Source organism: Lithobates pipiens, unplaced genomic scaffold (assembly GCF_037356315.1).
Source record: "Lithobates pipiens isolate NorthernLeopardFrog02 unplaced genomic scaffold, aLitPip1_a1.2 Scaffold_19, whole genome shotgun sequence".
Lineage (NCBI taxonomy): Eukaryota > Metazoa > Chordata > Amphibia > Anura > Ranidae > Lithobates > Lithobates pipiens.
The window spans coordinates 587,545,206-587,564,495 of NW_027507764.1; the positions used below are offsets into that span (position 1 = coordinate 587,545,206).

The window sequence follows — 19,290 nt, forward strand, 5'->3', positions numbered from 1 at the left end:
TTATAATTTTTTTTTTAAGCAGAGACCCTAGAGAATAAAATATCATTTGTTGCAAGTTTTTTTTTTTTATATGTCAGGAAAACTAAATAAATACATTTTAGTGAGCAGAAACACAATATAATACCCTTATTTTTTGTAAAATATAAAAAAATGTATCTGATTTATTTATTTTTTGTTAGAAAATTACGTGTAATCTCCAAACATTTTATATCTTTTTTTTTTTTTTAAGCAGAAACCCTAGAGAATAAAATTTCAAATGTTGCATTTTTTTTTTTTTTATATATATGTCACACGACAATTGCACAGTGCTTAATTTATTGCAAATTTTCAGGAAAACAAAATAAATACATTTTAGTGAGCACAAACACAATCTAATACCCTTTTTTTTTTGTAAAATATAAAAAAGAAACATGCATCTGAATGATTGATTTATTTTTTGTTAGAAAATTACTTGTAATCCCCAAACATTTTATATATATATATATATATTTTTTTTTTAAGCAGAGACCCTAGAGAATAAAATATCAAATGTTGCAATATCTTTTTTTTTTATGTCACACGACAATTGCACAGTGGTTAATTTATTGCAAATTGTCAGGAAAACAAAATAAATACATTTTAGTGAGCACAAACACAATATAATACCCATTTTTTTTTGTAAAATATAAAAAAAAAAAACATGCATCTGATTGATTTATTTATTTTTTGTTAGAAAATTACTTGTAATCCCCAAACATTTTATAATTTTTTTTTTTAAGCAGAGACCCTAGAGAATAAAATATCAAATGTAGCAATTTTTTTTTTTTTTTACGTCGCACGATAATTGCACGGCGGTTAATTTATTGCAAATTTTCAGGACAACAAAATAAATAAATTTTAGTGAGCACAAACACAATATAATACTCATATATGTATATATATATATATATATATATATATATATATATATATATATATATATATATATATATATATTTTTTGGTAAAATATAAAAGATGATGTTACACATACACCAAACATGTCACACTTTAAATTCGTACACAGCGGTGGAACGACAACAAAATAAAAAAAAAATTAAATTCTCCATAAAAGTCTGCAGGTTATCATTTTAGAGGAACACAGGAGGTCCGGTGCTAGAATTATTGTTCACGCGCTGACATTCACAGCGATGCTTTACATGTGCTGTGCGATCCACAGGACTGCACGTTCGCCTTTACGTATGAGCATAGGGCGGGTGCTTTAAATGATTATTTTTTTGGCCTAATTCTATTCAAATTGTCCTTTTTTTTTTTTTTTTTTTAAATCAACTTTATTGCTATCACAAGGGATGGTCAACATCCCTTGTGATAGCATGGGTGGTAGAAGGTCTTCTTTATGGGTGTTATAGGACCCAGTATCTCTCCCCTCTGGCCTCCAATCAGGGGTGGACTGACAACTCATGGGGCCCCCGGGCAATAGGAGATTATGGGGCCCCCAGGATATCAGAGATTATGTGGCCACACAGTAGACACAAACACACACACACACAGTATACAATCACACCGTATACACAGACATCTTTCTATTGGCTGAGAAGGTACTGGAGAGGTGGGGCAGCTATAATCTCAGGATTTTTAGACCAAAAGGATGTCGGTAAGGGACATTTCAGAGACAGATGTGAAAAAAAAAACAGGCTGGCAACCCTGATGGGGCCCCCTAGTGGCATGGGGCCCTCGGGCAGTGCCCGAGTGGCCCAATGGTCAGTCCGCCCCTGCCTCCAATGCATATGCTCAAACTTATATCAGTTTGATCGGCTGATTTACAAGCTGGTAACACCTTGTCAACACACAAGCCGAAGCTGGAAGTGACAAAATCCTTGTTTGCAGTACAAGTAAGCCGATTAGTAGCCGATAACAAGCACACATAATGAAACGAACCGTCAGACGCGGTTCCCTACATGATAATTCCATGCTACAAACACATGGATAATATCGAGTGGTGGGAAATATAAGGATTTGTTATATAACATTGCCCCATGAGCAGCAGATAATCCAGGTACCCCAGAATAGTTGGGCTGTGGGCAGCACTAATGGTAGGGCCCTGCACTGAAAATGCTAGTCCTCCATCACAAGAAAAGTTTAGGTAAGGAGATAAAAATTGGAACATTTAGGCAGCATCTTTTACATCTACCAAAGCAAGGAAACCCTGGCTACAGCAAGGCCACTGAAGTAGAAAAGAACCTGTAGCTGGATAGCCGCACTCCGAATTACTCAACTTTATTTCAAAAATTTAATTAAAATCATAGCATCTTGGCTGGCAAACAGACTAACCGCACAGCCGCTGACATGTTTCACACCGAACAGGGTGCTTAGTCATAGCATTAGCTACATTTTTTTAAATAAAGTTGAGTAATTCGGAGTGCGGCTATCCAGCTGCATCTTTTCTACTTCAGTTCCTGTTGCAAACAGAGCCGGAAACCCTGTGGGATTTAGACATGTGCAAAAGGAAAAAATTTGTTTAGTTTCGTTTTAATTCGTTAATTCATTCATTTCTTTTAGTTATATTCGTTAACTTCCTTAAATTCGTTTTCGGATTTCATTTAGTTTTCTACCGAATTCGAAAAATTGGCCACATTTGAAAATATTTCAACCAAATTTGAAAATATTTCTACCGGATTCTAAATGATTTCAACATGATTCGACATTATTTCAACCACATTCGAAAATATTTTGTGACCCGAATTTAGGGCCATGTATCTCGGGGTCACTTGGTGCTAGAAACTCCAAATTTGGATATGTTGTAGTGTTCGTACAATTGTGTTTGCATACCAAATTTGGGGTTTCTAGCTATAAGTGACCCCGATATATGTGTCCCCAAATTCAGGTCGCAAAATGTCATTCTCTGCTCTAATAACTAATAACATTTTGCGACCCGATTTTGGGGCTACATATCTCGGGGTCAAATTTGGTATGCAAACACAATAATACTAGCACTACAACATATCCAAATTTGAAGTGTCTAGCACCAAGTGACCCCAAGATACATGGCCCTAAATTCGGGTCACAAAATATTTTCGAATGTGGTTGAAATAATGTCGAATGCAGTTGAAATCATTTCGAATCATGTCGAATTCATTCGTTATATTTCTTTCGTATTCGTTGTAATTTGTTATTTTTTTTATTCAGACATTCGGATGCATCCGAATGTCCGAAAGATGCAAAATTCGGCCGAATTTCGATTCGTTACGAAACGAATTGCACAAGCCTAGTGGGATTGTGGAGACAGCTGTTTTGGGAGAAGTCATTACCTTAGAGCGGTAATTCTTTGTATTTACAGCAAGGCCACTGCCGTAGGCGCCAATTCCCACTCCTGGAAGGGCAGCCCCCCCCCCCCTTTCCAGGGGTCACATGCAGGCACCAAGTGGGCACAGACAACCTCATGGGACCTGGACCCCTAGGTGGTTGGCCCAGGTCCGTACCTAACAAACTTGTTGGGAACAACATCGCCCCTTGGCTTGGGACCACAAGAGGTTGGAGTAGATACCGTGAACCTTTCACCAAGTGGAAGCAGCATGATCTCTACTTGTGACAGAAGGCGTTTGAAAATCCTCAGCAGCAAACAACCTCTTGCAAACATGGGCATGCCATCTTATTGAGAAAAGGCCTTATGCCCCGTACACACGAGCGGACTTAAGTCCGACAGACTTCCAAAGGAGTTCCGTCGGAGTTCTGCTGGAATTCCGACGGAGTTCTGACAGACTTTTCGGCCGAACGGACTTGGCCACACACAATCACACTAAACTCCGACGGATTCGAACGTGATGACGTACGACTGGACTCGAATAAGGAAGTTCATAGCCAGTAGCCAATAGCTGCCCTAGCGTCGGTTTTAGTCCGTCGGAGTAGCATACACACGAGCGGAGTTTTCGAAGGGGACCGGGTCCGGCGGAGTTCCGTCGGGAAAATTTGAAGCATGCTTCATTTCTAAAGTCCGTCAGACTTTGGCGAATCAAAAGTCCGTTGCAGCCCACACACGATCGGATAGTCTGACGGACTCGGTCCTTCGGACTTTGGATGTTGAAAAGTCCGCTCGTGTGTACGGGGCATTAGAGTCCTACAGAACTGGCCCTGAGGCTTCGCTGTCAAGGCCAAAAACTGGTTGCCTTTATGGTAACAGGAGTAGAAGGAGATGCAACAGGCACCCTACTGGATGCACTGGAAGGCAGAACCAGCTTTGTGCCGGCAAGTAGATCTCAAGTCAAAAGCTTTTTCTATTTTGGATAGAGAAGGCAAAAAACATCCCTGTCAATCTGTGTCCTAATGAAGAGATTTTCTGTCACTTCCTGTCCTGTAGACACAACAGGAAGTGACAGGAAATCCCTCCAAAAAAATCCTCCCTCTTAGGTAGTTGTCCCTGAAGTGTGATAATCACTTAGCCACCATGATAAGGACCATCCCTAGTAGGGTTTCATTTTCGAAGCCTGGCTGGAGTGCTACTTTAAATGTATAGCAGTATGTACTTTATTTTTTATTTTTTTTGGAACGTGTTGTGAAAGATGTTATTAATGGAGCAATAAACGGATAAACAGAGTGTGCAAGACTTGTAAAAAAAAAAAGAGGAAGATGGAGGTGCGGATGATAAATAGAGGGGGAATCAGACACACAAACCACCATTACGGAGGACACAAGATGAAGGTCTGGCAGTGTGTGGTGTGGCTCTCGGTGGTCACATTGGAGGTGGCTCACTCTCCGTCTCCGGACCAGGAAGGACGGATCAGAGAGGCCCTGGATCTCTACAACCAGAGGGAGGATGTCCTCTATTTCTATAAACCCCTGGAGGACCTTCCAGCCATACCTATACAGGTGGAGTACAGGGCAATATATGGGGGGGGGGGGGGGGGGAATGAGGGCTTTAAAGGCAAAAGATCAGGATTTGGAGGGCTTTAAGGGCAATAAATTGGGGGATGGAGGCTTCAAGGGCATTTGTATTTTTTCAAGGATTTTCCAATATTCCTATAAATGTAATAATGTGTTAATTCCTTAAAAAATGTTCAGAAATATAGAACCATTTATCCAACTGTCCATCCAGAGCCTCTGGTTTATAGACCAGATACACCCTAAATATAGAACCATTTATCCAACTGTCCATCCAGAGCCTCTGGTTTATAGACTGGATACATCCTAAATATAGAGCCATTTATCCCGCTGCACATCGAATGATCAAGACTGCCCGGGCTGGAAGATGTATATTAATAATACTATCCATATCCAATATCGATCCAGAGCCTCTGGTTTACAGACCAGATACGTCCTAAATATAGAACCATTTATCCAACTGTCCATCCAGAGCCTCTGGTTTATAGACCGGATACATCCTAAATATAGAGCCATTTATCCAACTGTCCATCCAGAGCCTCTGGTTTATAGACCGGATACATCCTAAATATAGAGCCATTTATCCAACTGTCCATCCAGAGCCTCTGGTTTATAGACCGGATACATCCTAAATATAGAGCCATTTATCCAACTGTCCATCCAGAACCTCTGGTTTATAGACCGGATACATCCTAAATATAGAGCCATTTATCCAACTGTCCATCCAGAGCCTCTGGTTTATAGACCGGATACATCCTAAATATAGAACCATTTATCCAACTGTCCATCCAGAGCCTCTGGTTTATAGACCGGATACATCCTAAATATAGAACCATTTATCCCGCTGTACATCGAGTGATCAAGATTGCCTGGGCTGGAAGATGTTTATTAATAATACTATCCATATCCAATATCGACCCAGAGCCTCTGGTTTATAGACCGGATACATCCTAAATATGGAGCCTTTGTCACTTTTATCAATATTCCCGGATCGCTTAGCGTTGACAAGATCTAAAAAGTCTATTTGCGCTCGTCCCCATTGCAGATCTTCTTCCAGGAGGGAACAAAGATCCTGAGATTGGGAATAATGGAGACGAGGTGTCTGAAGTCGGAGGGAGGTGACGCAGCGCGGTGTGAATTTAAACCGGATGGGGTGAGTTTTATCTGAGAGTATTTCATGTGAACTGCAAATCTTTGTGTAGCACTGACCCCCGAAGGAGCTGCTGATATTTTAATTCTTTTGGGCTTACCGTTACAGCACAGGGGCAGCACAGTGGTGTAGTGGTTAGCACTCTCGCCTAGCAATAAAAAGGGTCGCTGGTTCCAATCCCAACCACGACACTACCTGCCTGGAGTTTGCATGTTCTCTCTGTGCCTGTGGGGGGTTTCCTCCGGGTACTCCGGTTTCCTCCCACACTCCAAAGACATGCAGGTAGGCTGTGACGGGAGGGCACATGGAACCCAGAATCCCTTGGAAAGGTTGGGAAACCCATGTTTCACCTCCCCGTACAACTCTTATGTGAGAAAATATATCTTGGATTACTTAAAATGTAAGTAAGTAATATTTATCCACAGTATCTCCCAGGTTGTATGTAAATACTATTCTTAGGTTGTTAATTTTGAACAATACACAATCCTTGAAGGAGCTGATTACATTGAGCTCCGGAGACGGACTGTCTGGTCACCTAGGCTGCCTTAAAGTGGTTGTAAGCCCTTACAACCAACTTTGACCTACAGGTAAGCCTAGATTAAGGCTTACCTGTAGGTCCAAGAAATATCTCCTAAATATATACGGTTTTAGGAGATATTTGCCAAAAGACAGGCACCGCTGTCTACGGCGCATGCGCACTGAGCGCGGCATCGTCAACGACGAAGATGCTGCGCATGTCGGCTCCCGTGCGCATGCACGGGAGGGACGTTATTGCGGGTTCGTCGAATGATATCGGCGGGGCAGCGAGACCCACCGAGAAGATGGATGCGCCGAGCTACAGGGGACAGCGGTGACTTCGCTGGCTCCTGTGTCAGGTAAGTGACACATAATGGACTACTATGCGATGCGATGCGATGCATAGTAGTCCATTATGCTTTGCAAGGAATGAAAGAGGAAGTAAACTCATCAGGGTTTACTTCCTCTTTAAGTGCTGGGGTAATTAACATGTTAATTGTGTAATTGTCTTTTAAGTTGTTGCTATAGGGGAGGGGGGAGAATCCATGAGCAGCCCTACCTCGTTATCTACCCCCTTGTGTAAAATGTGTATAAAAAGTTGTATTCTGTCCAATAAAGGGTTCAAGATTCTACAAGCTATTTTCGGCTAGACTTGTATTCAATGCAGCTATGAGAATATATCTCTCTGATAGTCAGATTGGAGGAAGCGGGATGTACTGATGGAAGCACTCAATCGGAGTGTGGGATCGGATCCGTCGCATTGAGGTACTCCGGTTTCCTCCCACACTCCAAAGACATGCTGGTAGGCTAATTGGCTTCTGTCCAAAATTAGCCCTAGTATATGAATGGGGACCTTGGATTGTGGGCTCCTTGAGGGTGTAGGGGGGAGTGTTCAATGTACAGGGATAGGGACAATTGTAGACACTCACTCAGGTTGAACTGGATGGACTGGTGTCTTTATTCAACCTTACTATGTATGTAACTATGTTACCTCAGTGTTCCACCGTGCCCGTCATAGGGGGTCCCATTGGAAAGTTGTTCACAGATGTCATCTCCACTTTCTTTTTCCCAATGCTTTTATTAGCAAAATTCAAGTTTAGTGATGGAGGGTTTGGGGAGATTCAGGTACCTTGTATTGCGGATCATGCAGGGCCGTCTTTAAGGCAGGGCAAAAGGGGCAGCTGCCCTGGGCCCTGTCATTGTTGTGGGGCCCAAAGCAGATACAGCCTCATACTTGCCAACTATCCCAGTTTACATTCCCTTGTCCCTTGAAGTTTTAGTCCTGTGCTGCTATTAATGCTGCCCAGCTCTGCCCTATTGTTGTGTACAGATGACTCACAAGCAGACCTGTGTTTACATGTAAATACTGGCATTCATATGTAAATAGCTGAGGCCAACTGCATTGATATGTGAATAAAGGCAGCATTCATAGGTATATCACGCCCCCCTGCAGTTAGGAGAAGATGTGCTGTAACTTCTAGCAACTAATCAGTGAGCCTTAGGGCCGGTTCACACTGCAGGCGATGCGAGGCGACACCGACTTGCCTCGCCGCAACCTGCCGCGACCTCAGCGGCAACTTGCAGATGACTTCTGTATAGAAGTCAATGCAAGTCGCCCCGAGGTTGCCCGAAAGTAGTACAGGAACCTTTTTTCTGAGTCGGAGCGACTCGAGTCGCTCCTCTCAGAACGGTTCCATTGTACAGAACGGGGGCGACTTGTCAGATCGAGGCGAGGCAAGTCGTGTCGCCTCGCATCGCCCGCAGTGTGAACCGGCTCTTAGGGAGTGCTGTAATCTCTAGCAACCAGTCAGTAAGCAGTAATGATATGCTGTAACCTCTGGCAACCAATTGCAATCACTGCCTGATCTGATACAGTAAACTGATTTTAAGTCTAGCTGCTATTTATTGTATGTCTCAGAGAAGGCGGAGAGCGAAATTGCATGGGGGGGAGGAGGGCCCTAAGAAAACTTTTGCCCAGGGTCCAATCAATATTAAAGACGGCCCTGGGATCACTTCTTTGATCCAGAGGACAAGCAGCTTCCACAGACTGGATCTAGCAACCACCGGATAGGACTCTCTCACTGACCTAGCAGCCGGTACGATGCTCGGTCATCGTCTCTGCCACAGACTTGAAGAAATATAGTAGAACCGTTGCACAATCCTCTGCCACAGGATTATGTAACCAATGACCTTTGCAAAGTCAGAGTATAGTCACACAGTACCAGTTTCTCTCAGCCAAGCCGGTGTTCTGGCATATAGTGTTCTGGTATCGGATACTGTCCTACCCCGTACCGCGCATGCGCAGCGCTTGCGCAGTACGGAGCAGAAGAAGCTTCGGAAAATCTCCGAAAGATGGACGGCGCCTGCGCCATGAGTCGAATTGGTAGCCCCACCATCCAAGCGGACATAGGGCTGCCGATATATTAGCCGCTTAGCTCGCCACGCTTCGGGCTCGGCCTCGCTGCGCTCGGCTCTTTTATATTCCAACTCTATGTACACTTGGATGGTGGGGCTATAACCTGGACTCATGGCGCAGGCGCCGTTCATCTTCGGCTATTTTTGGAATCTGTGTGTGCTGTCCCCAGATGGGGGACACTATATGATAGGACACTGGCGATACTGTGAGGTAGATGACCGGGCGTGCGTCCCAGGGCTGGACTGGGATAAAAATTTGGCCCTGGGCTTCATCCAGACCGGCCCACTTTAATTTTGCGAACACACACAAAAACAGTATATAAACTATACGCAATTGCGCAAACAAATAAATTATTAATCAATTACCGTGGACAGTGACAATAAATTATTAATCAGTTATCGTGACCAGTGACAATAAATCATTAATCAATTACCGTGACCAGTGACAATAAATTATTAATCAGTTATCGTGACCAGTGACAATAAATTATTAATCAGTTATCGTAACCAGTGACTATAAATTAATAATCAATTATCATAACCAGTGACAATAAATTATTAATCAGTTATCGTGACCAGTGACAATAAATTATTAATCAGTTATCGTGACCAGTGACAATAAATTATTAATCAGTTATCGTGACCAGTGACTATAAATTATTAATCAGTTATCGTGACCAGTGACAATAAATTATTAATCAGTTATCGTAACCAGTGACTATAAATTAATAATCAATTACCGTGACCAGTGACAATAAATTATTAATCAGTTATCGTGACCAGTGACAATAAATTATTAATCAGTTATCGTGACCAGTGACAATAAATTATTAATCAATTACCGTGACCAGTGACAATAAATTATTAATCAGTTATCGTGACCAGTGACAATAAATTATTAATCAATTACCGTGACCAGTGACAATAAATTATCAATTACCGTGACCAGTGACAATAAATTATTAATCAGTTACCGTGACCAGTGACAATAAATTATTAATCAGTTATCATAACCAGTGACAATAAATTATCAATTACCGTGACCAGTGACAATAAATTATTAATCAATTACCGTGGACAGTGACAATAAATTATTAATCAATTACCATGACCAGTGACAATAAATTATTAATCAATTACCGTGGACAGTGACAATAAATTATTAATCAGTTATCGTGACCAGTGACAATAAATTATTAATCAATTACCGTGGACAGTGACAATAAATTATTAATCAAGTAGCGGCCGCCGCCGGCGTTAAATATAGAGACCACAATATAACTCAAACTGACAACCGGCCCAGCGGCCCACTGAGCCAATCGGCCCACCGGGAATCTCCCGGTAGTCCCGATGGCCAGTACAGGCCTGGTGCGTCCTACAATTGAGTCTCCAGGCTCTTCTTGAGATACCAGCCTTGTTCCTCGATCCTCTCTGAGAAAAGTACTGCCCTGGTTTCTCCAATTGCTCGGCTTCTCCCCACAGGCAAGACAGCACAGGACCACCCCTGGATCAGAAGGCCCCAGAACTTCTGGGCCTACTTTTCAGTGACGAGGCCTCGGGCCAGCCACAGTTGAGTGGTTACTGTACACCTTAGGGCAGGAGGCCCATTAAGTCCGGGAACAATCCCCTACCCCAGTGTCTGTCCCTTAAGTACCCTCTCCCAGAATGCACGGCGGGTAAACCACTCCCACTGGGCTGAGGTAATCAAAACACCCAGACTGTTGCATTTCCAACACTGACCGATGATGAGGAGAGCGCCACCCACGGGCCAAGTGGAAAACGACACAACCCAGCTCAACTGGAACAGAAACCAGAAATTTAACATAATCAGTCTGAAATAAACTACAGCTCAGACAAATCTAAATTTACACTTATAGCGTCGGCCTATTAGGAGCAGGGCGCTACATTTGTTTATATGACTAAAAGCCACATGCAGATGACAGGTAATATCAATGATACAGAGTAATACAATGTAACAATATTATCACTTTGTATCTCTGATTCTGATGTCTCTCTGACAGCTCGATCGCCGTGCAGGGAGCCCATGTGTGCAACATGTAGGCATTAAGGACCAAGGCATTATTTGACCCCCTGCAGATTTTGTAGCTTTGCCCACTTGCAAAGCAATGAAGGGTCTATCATTTTTATCATAGGTGTATTGTAAATGATCGAGACAGAATATCAACCAAACATCCAGGAAAGAAAATGATACAAATGTTATAAATGGAGTTGCAGTTCAGTCAGTAAAATAAGTATTTGATCCCCAAGCAAAACATGACTTAGTAGTTGGTGGAGAAACCCTTGTTGGGAAGCACAGAGGTCAGACGTTTCTTGTAGGTGGTGACCAGGTTTGCACATCTCAGGAGGGATTTTGGTCCTCTCTTCTTTACAGATCTTCTCTAAATCCTTAAGGTCTCTTGGTTGTCTCTTGGCAACTCGAAGTTTCAGCTCCCTCCATACATTTCCTATAGGATTAAGGTCTGGAGACTGGCTAGTCCTTTCCTTCACCTTAATGTGCTTCTTCTTGGGCAACTCCTTTGTTGCATTGGGGGTATGTTTTGGGTTCATTGTCATGCTGGAAGACCCATCCCCAACCCAAAAAGGCTCTCATCCAAGATCTTACAATACATGGCCCCGTCCATTGGCCCCTCAATGCAGAAAAGTCGGCCTGTACCTTTAGTAGAGGAACAGCCCCAAATCATCATGTTTCCACCTCCGTGCTTGACTGTAGGGATGGTGTTTTTAGGGTCATAGTCAGCATTTTTCTTCCTCCAAACAAGGCGAGTCCCCCTCCTCAGTAAGGCACATGTACAGTCATGCCAATAAACATCTAAATGAGTCAGAGAAGGATTGGGAGAAAGTGGTCATATGAGGCCAATATTGAGCTCTTTGGCATTAACTTGACTTGCTGTGTTTAGGGAAGAAGAATGCTGACTATGACCCTAAGTCATGGGCGTCCGCAGGTAGGGGCAAGGGGAGTCAAGTGCCCCCCCCCCTGGAATCAGGGATGAGGTCTTAAATTCAGCACAGTTCCATCGCTATCGGGGTGCGGGCAGCCCACACCCGCGTGCAACCCGCCAGTGGGGTGACACCATCAAGGTTCTGCCAAGCCCCCCCTATCAGTGTAGTGTGACTGCGGGCTCTTTTCCGTGCTCAGTCCAGCAGAGAGCTCGGCGGCGGTGCTATCAGGTTTCCCCCAGTCACCCCCCCCCCCCTTCTCCTGTCAGGGAGAAGAGACGACAGCTTTCATCAGGTTCCTTGCCCAGCTTCCTGCCCGCTCTGTTCCTTCCTATTGGCCTTAACTAAGGGCCAATCAAAGGAGAGTAGGAGAGGAGAGAATCATGGGACATGTAGTCCCAAAGATTGGAGGCCCCATATTCCACAGGGAGGAGGCTACAGCTCGATCAAGAGAGAGATTGAGAGACTGCAGCCTGGGAAAAAAGCTGAGGGAGAGAGTGCTACAGGAAAAAGCACAAGGATTGTGCTGGGCAGAAGCCAGAGAGAGAGAGCCACACTGCCCAGCACCACCAGAGAGAGAACTACACTGCCCCACACCATCAGGGAGAGCCATACTGCCCAGCACCACCAGAGAGAGCCATGCTGCCCAGCACCACCAGAGAGAGAACTACACTGCCCCACACCATCAGGGAGAGCCATACTGCCCAGCACCACCAGAGAGAGCCATGCTGCCCAGCACCACCAGAGAGAGAACTACACTGCCCCACACCACCAGAGAGAGCCACACTGCCCAGCACCACCAGAGAGAACTACACTGCCCCACACCACCAGAGAGAGCCACACTGCCCAGCACCACCAGAGAGAGAACTACACTGCCCCACACCATCAGGGAGAGCCATACTGCCCAGCACCACCAGAGAGAGCCATGCTGCCCAGCACCACCAGAGAGAGAACTACACTGCCCCACACCACCAGAGAGAGCCATGCTGCCAGGGGCGGACTGACAACTCATGGGGCCCCCAGACAATAAGAAATTATGGGGCCCCCAGGCAATCAGATTATGGGGCCACACAGTACACACAAACACACACACAGTATACACAGACATATTTTTATTGGCTGAGAAGGTACTGGAGAGGCGGGGCAGCTATAATCTCAGGATTTTTAGACCAAAAGGATGTCGGTAAGGGACATTTCAAAGACAGATGTAAAAAAAAAACAACAAAAAAACACATTTTTGACATACTGTCCCTGGTTTTACTGAGGCTGGCAACCCTGATGGGGCCCCCTAGTGGTATGGGGCCCTCAGGCAGTGCCCGAGTAGCCCAATGGTCAGTCCGCCCCTGCATGCTGCCCAGCACCACCAGAGAGAGCCATGCTGCCCAGCACCACCAGAGAGAGCCACGCTGCCCAGCACCACCAGAGAGAGCCACGCTGCCCAGCACCACCAGAGAGAGCCACGCTGCCCAGCACCACCAGAGAGAGCCACGCTGCCCAGCACCACCAGAGAGAGCCACGCTGCCCAGCACCACCAGAGAGAGCCACGCTGCCCAGCACCACCAGAGAGAGCCATGCTGCCCAGCACCGCCAGAGAGAGCCACGCTGCCCAGCACCACCAGAGAGAAAGACTGAGTCACTGCCATGGTACAGACATGCCACACTACTGACCAGAGTCGTCCCCGGGGCGAGTCAGCAATCGTCCAGCCGGAGGGATCACTGGTGTTGTTTCGCTGGGTCTGGTAAGAGGGCCTGTTGGCCATTATCCATTACTTATCCTAGGGACTGTACTATATCTGCAGTCTGACCATGATAATGTGATAATGACATTGTCGAAAAGGGGCGGCGCATGGGTGACCCTAAAATTATGCCCCCCCCCTTGAAAAAAGTTCTGCAGATGCCCATGCCCTAAGGACACCATCCTTATAGTCAAGCACAGAGGTGGAAACATGATGCTTTGGGGCTATTTCTCTGCTAAAGGTACAGGCCAACTTTGCCGTGGATGGGTCTTCCAGCATGACAATGACCCAAAACATACCGCCAAGGCAATAAAGTGGCTCCAGAAGAAGCACATTAAGATTATGGAGTGGCCTAGTGATTCTGCAGAGCTTAACCCCATAGGAAATGTACGGAGGGAGCTGGAACTTTGAGTTGCCAAACGGCAGCCAAGAAACCTTAAGGATTTAGAGAAGATCTGTAGAGAAGAGAGGACCAAAACCTCTCCTGAGATGTTTGCAAACCTCATCACCACCTACAAGAAACGTCTGACCTCTGTGCTTCCCAACAAGGGTTTCTCTACAACTACCAAGTCATGTTTTGCTTGGGGATCAAATACTTATTTTACTCACAGAAATGCAACTTCATTTATAGCATTTGTTTTATGGGTTTTTTTCAGGATTTTTGGTTAAAATTCTGTCTCTATCATCAGAGAGGGGCGGGCACAGACAGCAGATTATTTGGAGTGTCGGTCTTAGGAGGTCGGTGCTCTGGTATAGGTGAGAGACATTCAGCTCTTATTTTCTCTGAATACGCAGAAAGTTAAAATTTGTGATCTGAACCTGACTGCACCCGGCAAAGAGAACATGCAGTGTGACATCATAACCAAGGTAAGTGACCGACATAAAATCCATCCTCACCCCCTACTGGAGGACTCTGCTCCTTCCTCCATAACTCTCCTCTACTGAAATACTCTGCACTGCTGGATGACTCTGCTCCTTCCTCTGTAACTCTCCTCTCCTGAAATACTCTGCACTGCTGGAGGACTCTGCTGCTTCCTCTATTAAGCCGCGTACACACGATCAAACAAGCGGGTGGAAAAGTCCGGCAAACTCAAGTCCGCCGGACAATCCCCCCGTGTGTTGCCTCCGGCATACTTTTTTGACCCAAAAGTACGGCGGACTTAGAATGCCGTGTTGCACTCCAATCTTCCCGCCGGACTCGCATTTCGGTGGACAATCCGGCCGTGTGTATGCCAGTCCGCCGTACTTTTGAAATGAGCGGACTTTTCCCGCCCGGAGAAAAGTCCGCTCATTTTGAGCGGGTCTCCAGGTAGGCAGGGCCCGCGAAGGAGACGTCGCTGGCCCCGCCGCCTGGTATGGACTTAAAGGGGAACCCCAACGCCTAAAAAAATCGGCGTGGGGGTCCCCCCCCAAGTCCACAACAGACCCTTGTCCGAGCACGCTACCCGGCCGGCCAGGAAAGGGGGGGCGAGCGAGCGCCCCCCCCCCCCTCCTGAGCCGTACCAGGCCGCATGCCCTCAACATGGGGGGTGCCTTGGGGAAGGGGGGGCCGCGCGACCCCCCACCCCAAAGCACCTTGTCCCCATGTTGATGAGGGCAAGGGCCTCTTCCCGACAACCCTGGCCGTTGGTTGTCGGGGTCTGCGGGCGGGGGGACTTATCGGAATCCGGGAGCCCCCTTTAATAAGGGGGCCCCCGGATACCGGCCCCCCACCCTATGTGAATGAGTATGGGGTACCTGTAAAATAAAAGTACAAAAAAAACACAACACACGAGATAAAAATACTTTATTGCACAGCTCCGGGGGTCTTCCGTCTTCGGGGGTCTTCTCGCCGTACTCCTCCGCTATCTTCTTGTAGCTCTTTTGCTAGCGGAGGAGTCCGGATTTCTTCCTCGCCGCCGGCCTCTTCTTCCAACTTCGGGGGTCTTGTCCCCCTCTTCGGTTCTTCTGCCGGGACACCACGCCTTCTTATAGCTCTTTTACAGGCGGTGGCCCGGTCTTCTGTCGCCGCCGCCGCCGCCTTCCATTCTTCTTCTTCTTCATCTTCTCCAGGAGATGTTGACTCGACGATCTCTCTGGCCGCAATGCCAGGGACGCGTTGCGCTGCCACTTATATAGGGACAAGGGGCGGTGTCACATGGGTTTATGTCACATGGGTTGGTCACATGGGTTGATGTCACATGGCGACAGTCCCAGCAGCCTCCAGGACTGTGACATCGTAAGGGGGCGGGGTCACCATATGACACCAACCCATGTGACATAAACCCATGTGACACTGCCCCTTGTCCCTATATAAGTGGCCGCGCAGCGCGTCCCTGGCATTGCGGCCAGAGAGATCGTCGAGTCAACATCTCCTGGAGAAGAAGAAGAAGAAGAAGAAGAAGAACGGAAGGCGGCGACAGAAGACCGGGCCACCGCCTGTAAAAGAGCTATAAGAAGGCGCGGTGGCCCGGCAGAAGAACCGAAGTCGGAAGAAGATGCCGGCGGCGAGGAAGAAAGCCGGACTCCTCCGCTAGCAAAAGAGCTAGAAGAAGATAGCGAAAAAGTCTGGCGAGAAGACCCCCGAAGACGGAAGACCCCCGGAGCTGTGCAATAAAGTATTTTATCTCGTGTTGTGTTTTTTTTTGTACTTTTATTTTACAGGTGAATGGGTAGGGGTACATTGTACCCCATACTCATTCATATAGGGTGGGGGGCCGGTATCCGGGGGCCCCCTTGTTAAAGGGGGCTCCCGGATTCCGATAAGCCCCCTGCCCACAGACCGACAACCAACGGCCAGGGTTGTCGGGAAGAGGCCCTTGTCCTCATCAACATGGGGACAAGGTGCTTTGGGGTGGGGGGGCCGCGCGCCCCCCCCTTCCCCAAAGCACCCCCCATGTTGAGGGCACGCGGCCTGGTACGGCTCAGGAGGGGGGGCGCTCGCTCGCCCCCCCCTTTCCTGGCCGGCCGGGTAGCGTGCTCGGACAAGGGTCTGTTGTGGACTGGGGGGGGACCCCCACGCCGATTTTTTTCGGCGTTGGGGTTCCCCTTTAAGTCCATACCAGGCGGCGGGGCCAGCGACGTCTCCTTCGCGGGCCCCGCCTACCTGGAGACGTGCTCGAAATGAGCGGACTTTCCTCCGCGTGTGTGGGCGAGTCCGTTCATTTCAAAAGTAGGGCGGATAGTACAGCGGACTTAGTACGCCATATTAGTCCGCTGAAAAAGTGCCGTGTGTGGGCAAGTAGCCCGTTCGGAAAGTCCGACGGACAGTCTGGCGGGAAGTCCGCCAGACTAAGTACGTCGGACAGACGGCTACGTGTGTACGCGGCTTAACTCTCCTCTCCTGAAATACTCTGCACTGCTGGAGGACTCTGCTCCTTCCTCTGTAACTCTCCTCTCCTGAAATACTCTGCACTGCTGGAGGACTCTGCTGCTTCCTCTATAACTCTCCTCTCCTGAAATACTCTGCACTGATGGAGGACTCTGCTCCTTCCTCTATAACTCTCATCTCTTGAAATACTCTGCACTGCTGGAGGACTCTGCTCCTTCCTCTATAACTCTCCTCTCCTGAAATACTCTGCACTGCTGGAGGACTCTGCTCCTTCCTCTATAACTCTCCTCTCCTGAAATACTCTGCACTGCTGGAGGACTCTGCTTCTTCCTCTATAACTCTCCTCTCCTGAAATACTCTGCACTGCTGGAGGACTCTTCTCCTTCCTCTGTAACTCTCCTCTCCTGAAATACTCTGCAGTACAAATCATTACATACACAGGTAGGTCTTTCCTGCATTGAATGTCTGTACAGTAAGTGCACGGCTGTTTACCTGTCTCCTCAGTGTAATTGGTTTTCTCTCAGCAGTCCTTCTTCAGGGTGGTGACATTCCCGAGCCCCTCCCCCCCGAATGTAAATCAGACTTCTAATGTAATTATTGTGAAATCTCACTTTCTCCTTCAGTTTTCAAAGAGGAGACGACGTCCCTGTAGACCCAACCGTCCAGGCTGTAACAGCAGTATTGGTTTCCTACGAAGCGCAAAAGAGCGGGCGGTCCTTCAATGAAGAGAAATTAATTCTATGGAACGTTCTCTATGAAATGTCACATAAAGGAGTAAAATAAAGAATGAAAATCATGTGACTCTCGGAATTGTCATTGATGCACCAGATCCGGGTTATAATGTATGGTGGGGGGGATGGGTACATTTTGGCTCACATTGCCGGACCAATACACACCATTGTCTTCAACCATGAAAAGACGATCGTCCCATTTCTTCATGTCACTCATTATTCACCAATGTATGAAATCGAGATTGTGAGTAAAAAAACATTGTGTGAAGATTTCCTTCCTATAATATTATATCTACTTTCCTATCCTAAGTCCGATCCTTCCTATACTGTCCTATATCCTATCCGTCCCATACTATCCTATATCTTATCCTATCCTTCCTATACTGTCCTATATCCTATCCATCCCATACTATCCTATATCTTATCCTATCCTTCCTATATCCTACACTACTTGTACTATTCTATATCCTAGGCTGTAAACTTTCCCATATCTTTTTAATTCCTATATCCTATTCTATACTCTATACTTTCCTATCCTATCAGATATCTTATTCTATCCTTTATCATATAATATAATACAAAACTTCCTTACAGTCCCATATCCTATTCTGACCTTGATCCCATCCCATCTGTAGCGCCACCCCAGTAGGAGCCGCAGTTGCACGTTCGTCCCTCGGAAGCTGTCAGGGACTCCTTACTTCCACTCTATCAGTGCATATGTACGGTATGTCCCACAGTCTGGTCTAACATCAATCACCCACACCTTCTTGTCCGAGAGCAATGTCTTTACCGCTTGACTGATCTACTCATCCATCCGGGCCTTCCCAGGCAATTTGATTACCACACTTGACTCCCGGCTTTCATTTTCATCTTTACACCACGGGATCGCAGTAGCAGGGTCCATCGTGATGCTTTGAGGGGGGGCTGTCTTGGAGATTTGATAGCAGAACAAAGGTATCCCGGACAAGCCCCCACAAGTAGCGCCACCCCTGTAGGAGCCCCTTGATAATTTTAGGTTTTATGTTTTTCCTCTCAACTCCAAGAACAGTCTCATTTTGACCCAATGCAGTGAAGAACTCCGGCCCAATCATGGCCGGGGGTGCAGTCAAAGTGACCTCTTCCTCTGCGGACACTGCTTGGCTGGGACTACCTGGACACATATCTGGTGCATTCAGCTGGATTAGAAAAGCCTCATCCTTGTTATCCAGTTGCACGTTGGCCCCTCGGAAACTGTCAGGGACTCCTCGCTTCCACCCTATTAGTGCATATGTGCGGGGGGTCCCACAGTTTGGTCTAACATCGATCACCCACACCCTCTTGTCTGGGACCAATGTCTTCACCGTTTGACTGATCAGCTCCTCAGTCCAGGCATCCCCAGGGAATTTGATTACCACACTTGACTCTCAGCTGCCGTTTTCTTCTTTACATCACTAGATCGCAGTAGCAGGGTCCATCTTGATGATTTCTGGGGTGCCGTGTTGGAGATTTGATATCAGTACAAAAGGTATCGCAGACGAGCCCCCACTTGTAGTGCCACCCCCATAGGAGCCATTTGATAATTTTAGGTTCTGCCTCTCAACCCCAAGAACAAGCCCCTCTGGCACACCTGGTAAACAAATAT

The 19,290-nt window shown here is 46.6% G+C and overlaps 1 protein-coding gene across 1 annotated transcript; it reads left to right on the forward strand.

The window, feature by feature from the left end:
- The first annotated feature begins 4,586 nt into the window (after positions 1 to 4,586).
- Positions 4,587 to 17,734, forward strand: LOC143997739 (uncharacterized). The gene is made up of 4 exons (XM_077493527.1): positions 4,587 to 4,841; positions 5,899 to 6,006; positions 14,424 to 14,495; positions 17,562 to 17,734. Exons 1-4 carry the CDS (start codon positions 4,602 to 4,604, stop codon positions 17,661 to 17,663), a joined length of 522 nt encoding a protein of 173 aa, XP_077349653.1. The 5' UTR covers positions 4,587 to 4,601; the 3' UTR covers positions 17,664 to 17,734.
- Positions 17,735 to 19,290: the final 1,556 nt, after the last annotated feature.

Excerpts from the sequence above, each read along its gene's own strand:
- LOC143997739 (XM_077493527.1), top strand. The coding sequence starts at position 4,602 with ATGGAGGTGCGGATGATAAATAGAGGGGGAATCAGACACACAAACCAC. Across the intron at positions 6,007-14,423 it reads GTGAATTTAAACCGGATGGG|AAAGTTAAAATTTGTGATCT; the intron begins GTGAGTTTTATC and ends CTGAATACGCAG. Across the intron at positions 14,496-17,561 it reads AGTGTGACATCATAACCAAG|TTTTCAAAGAGGAGACGACG; the intron begins GTAAGTGACCGA and ends TTTCTCCTTCAG.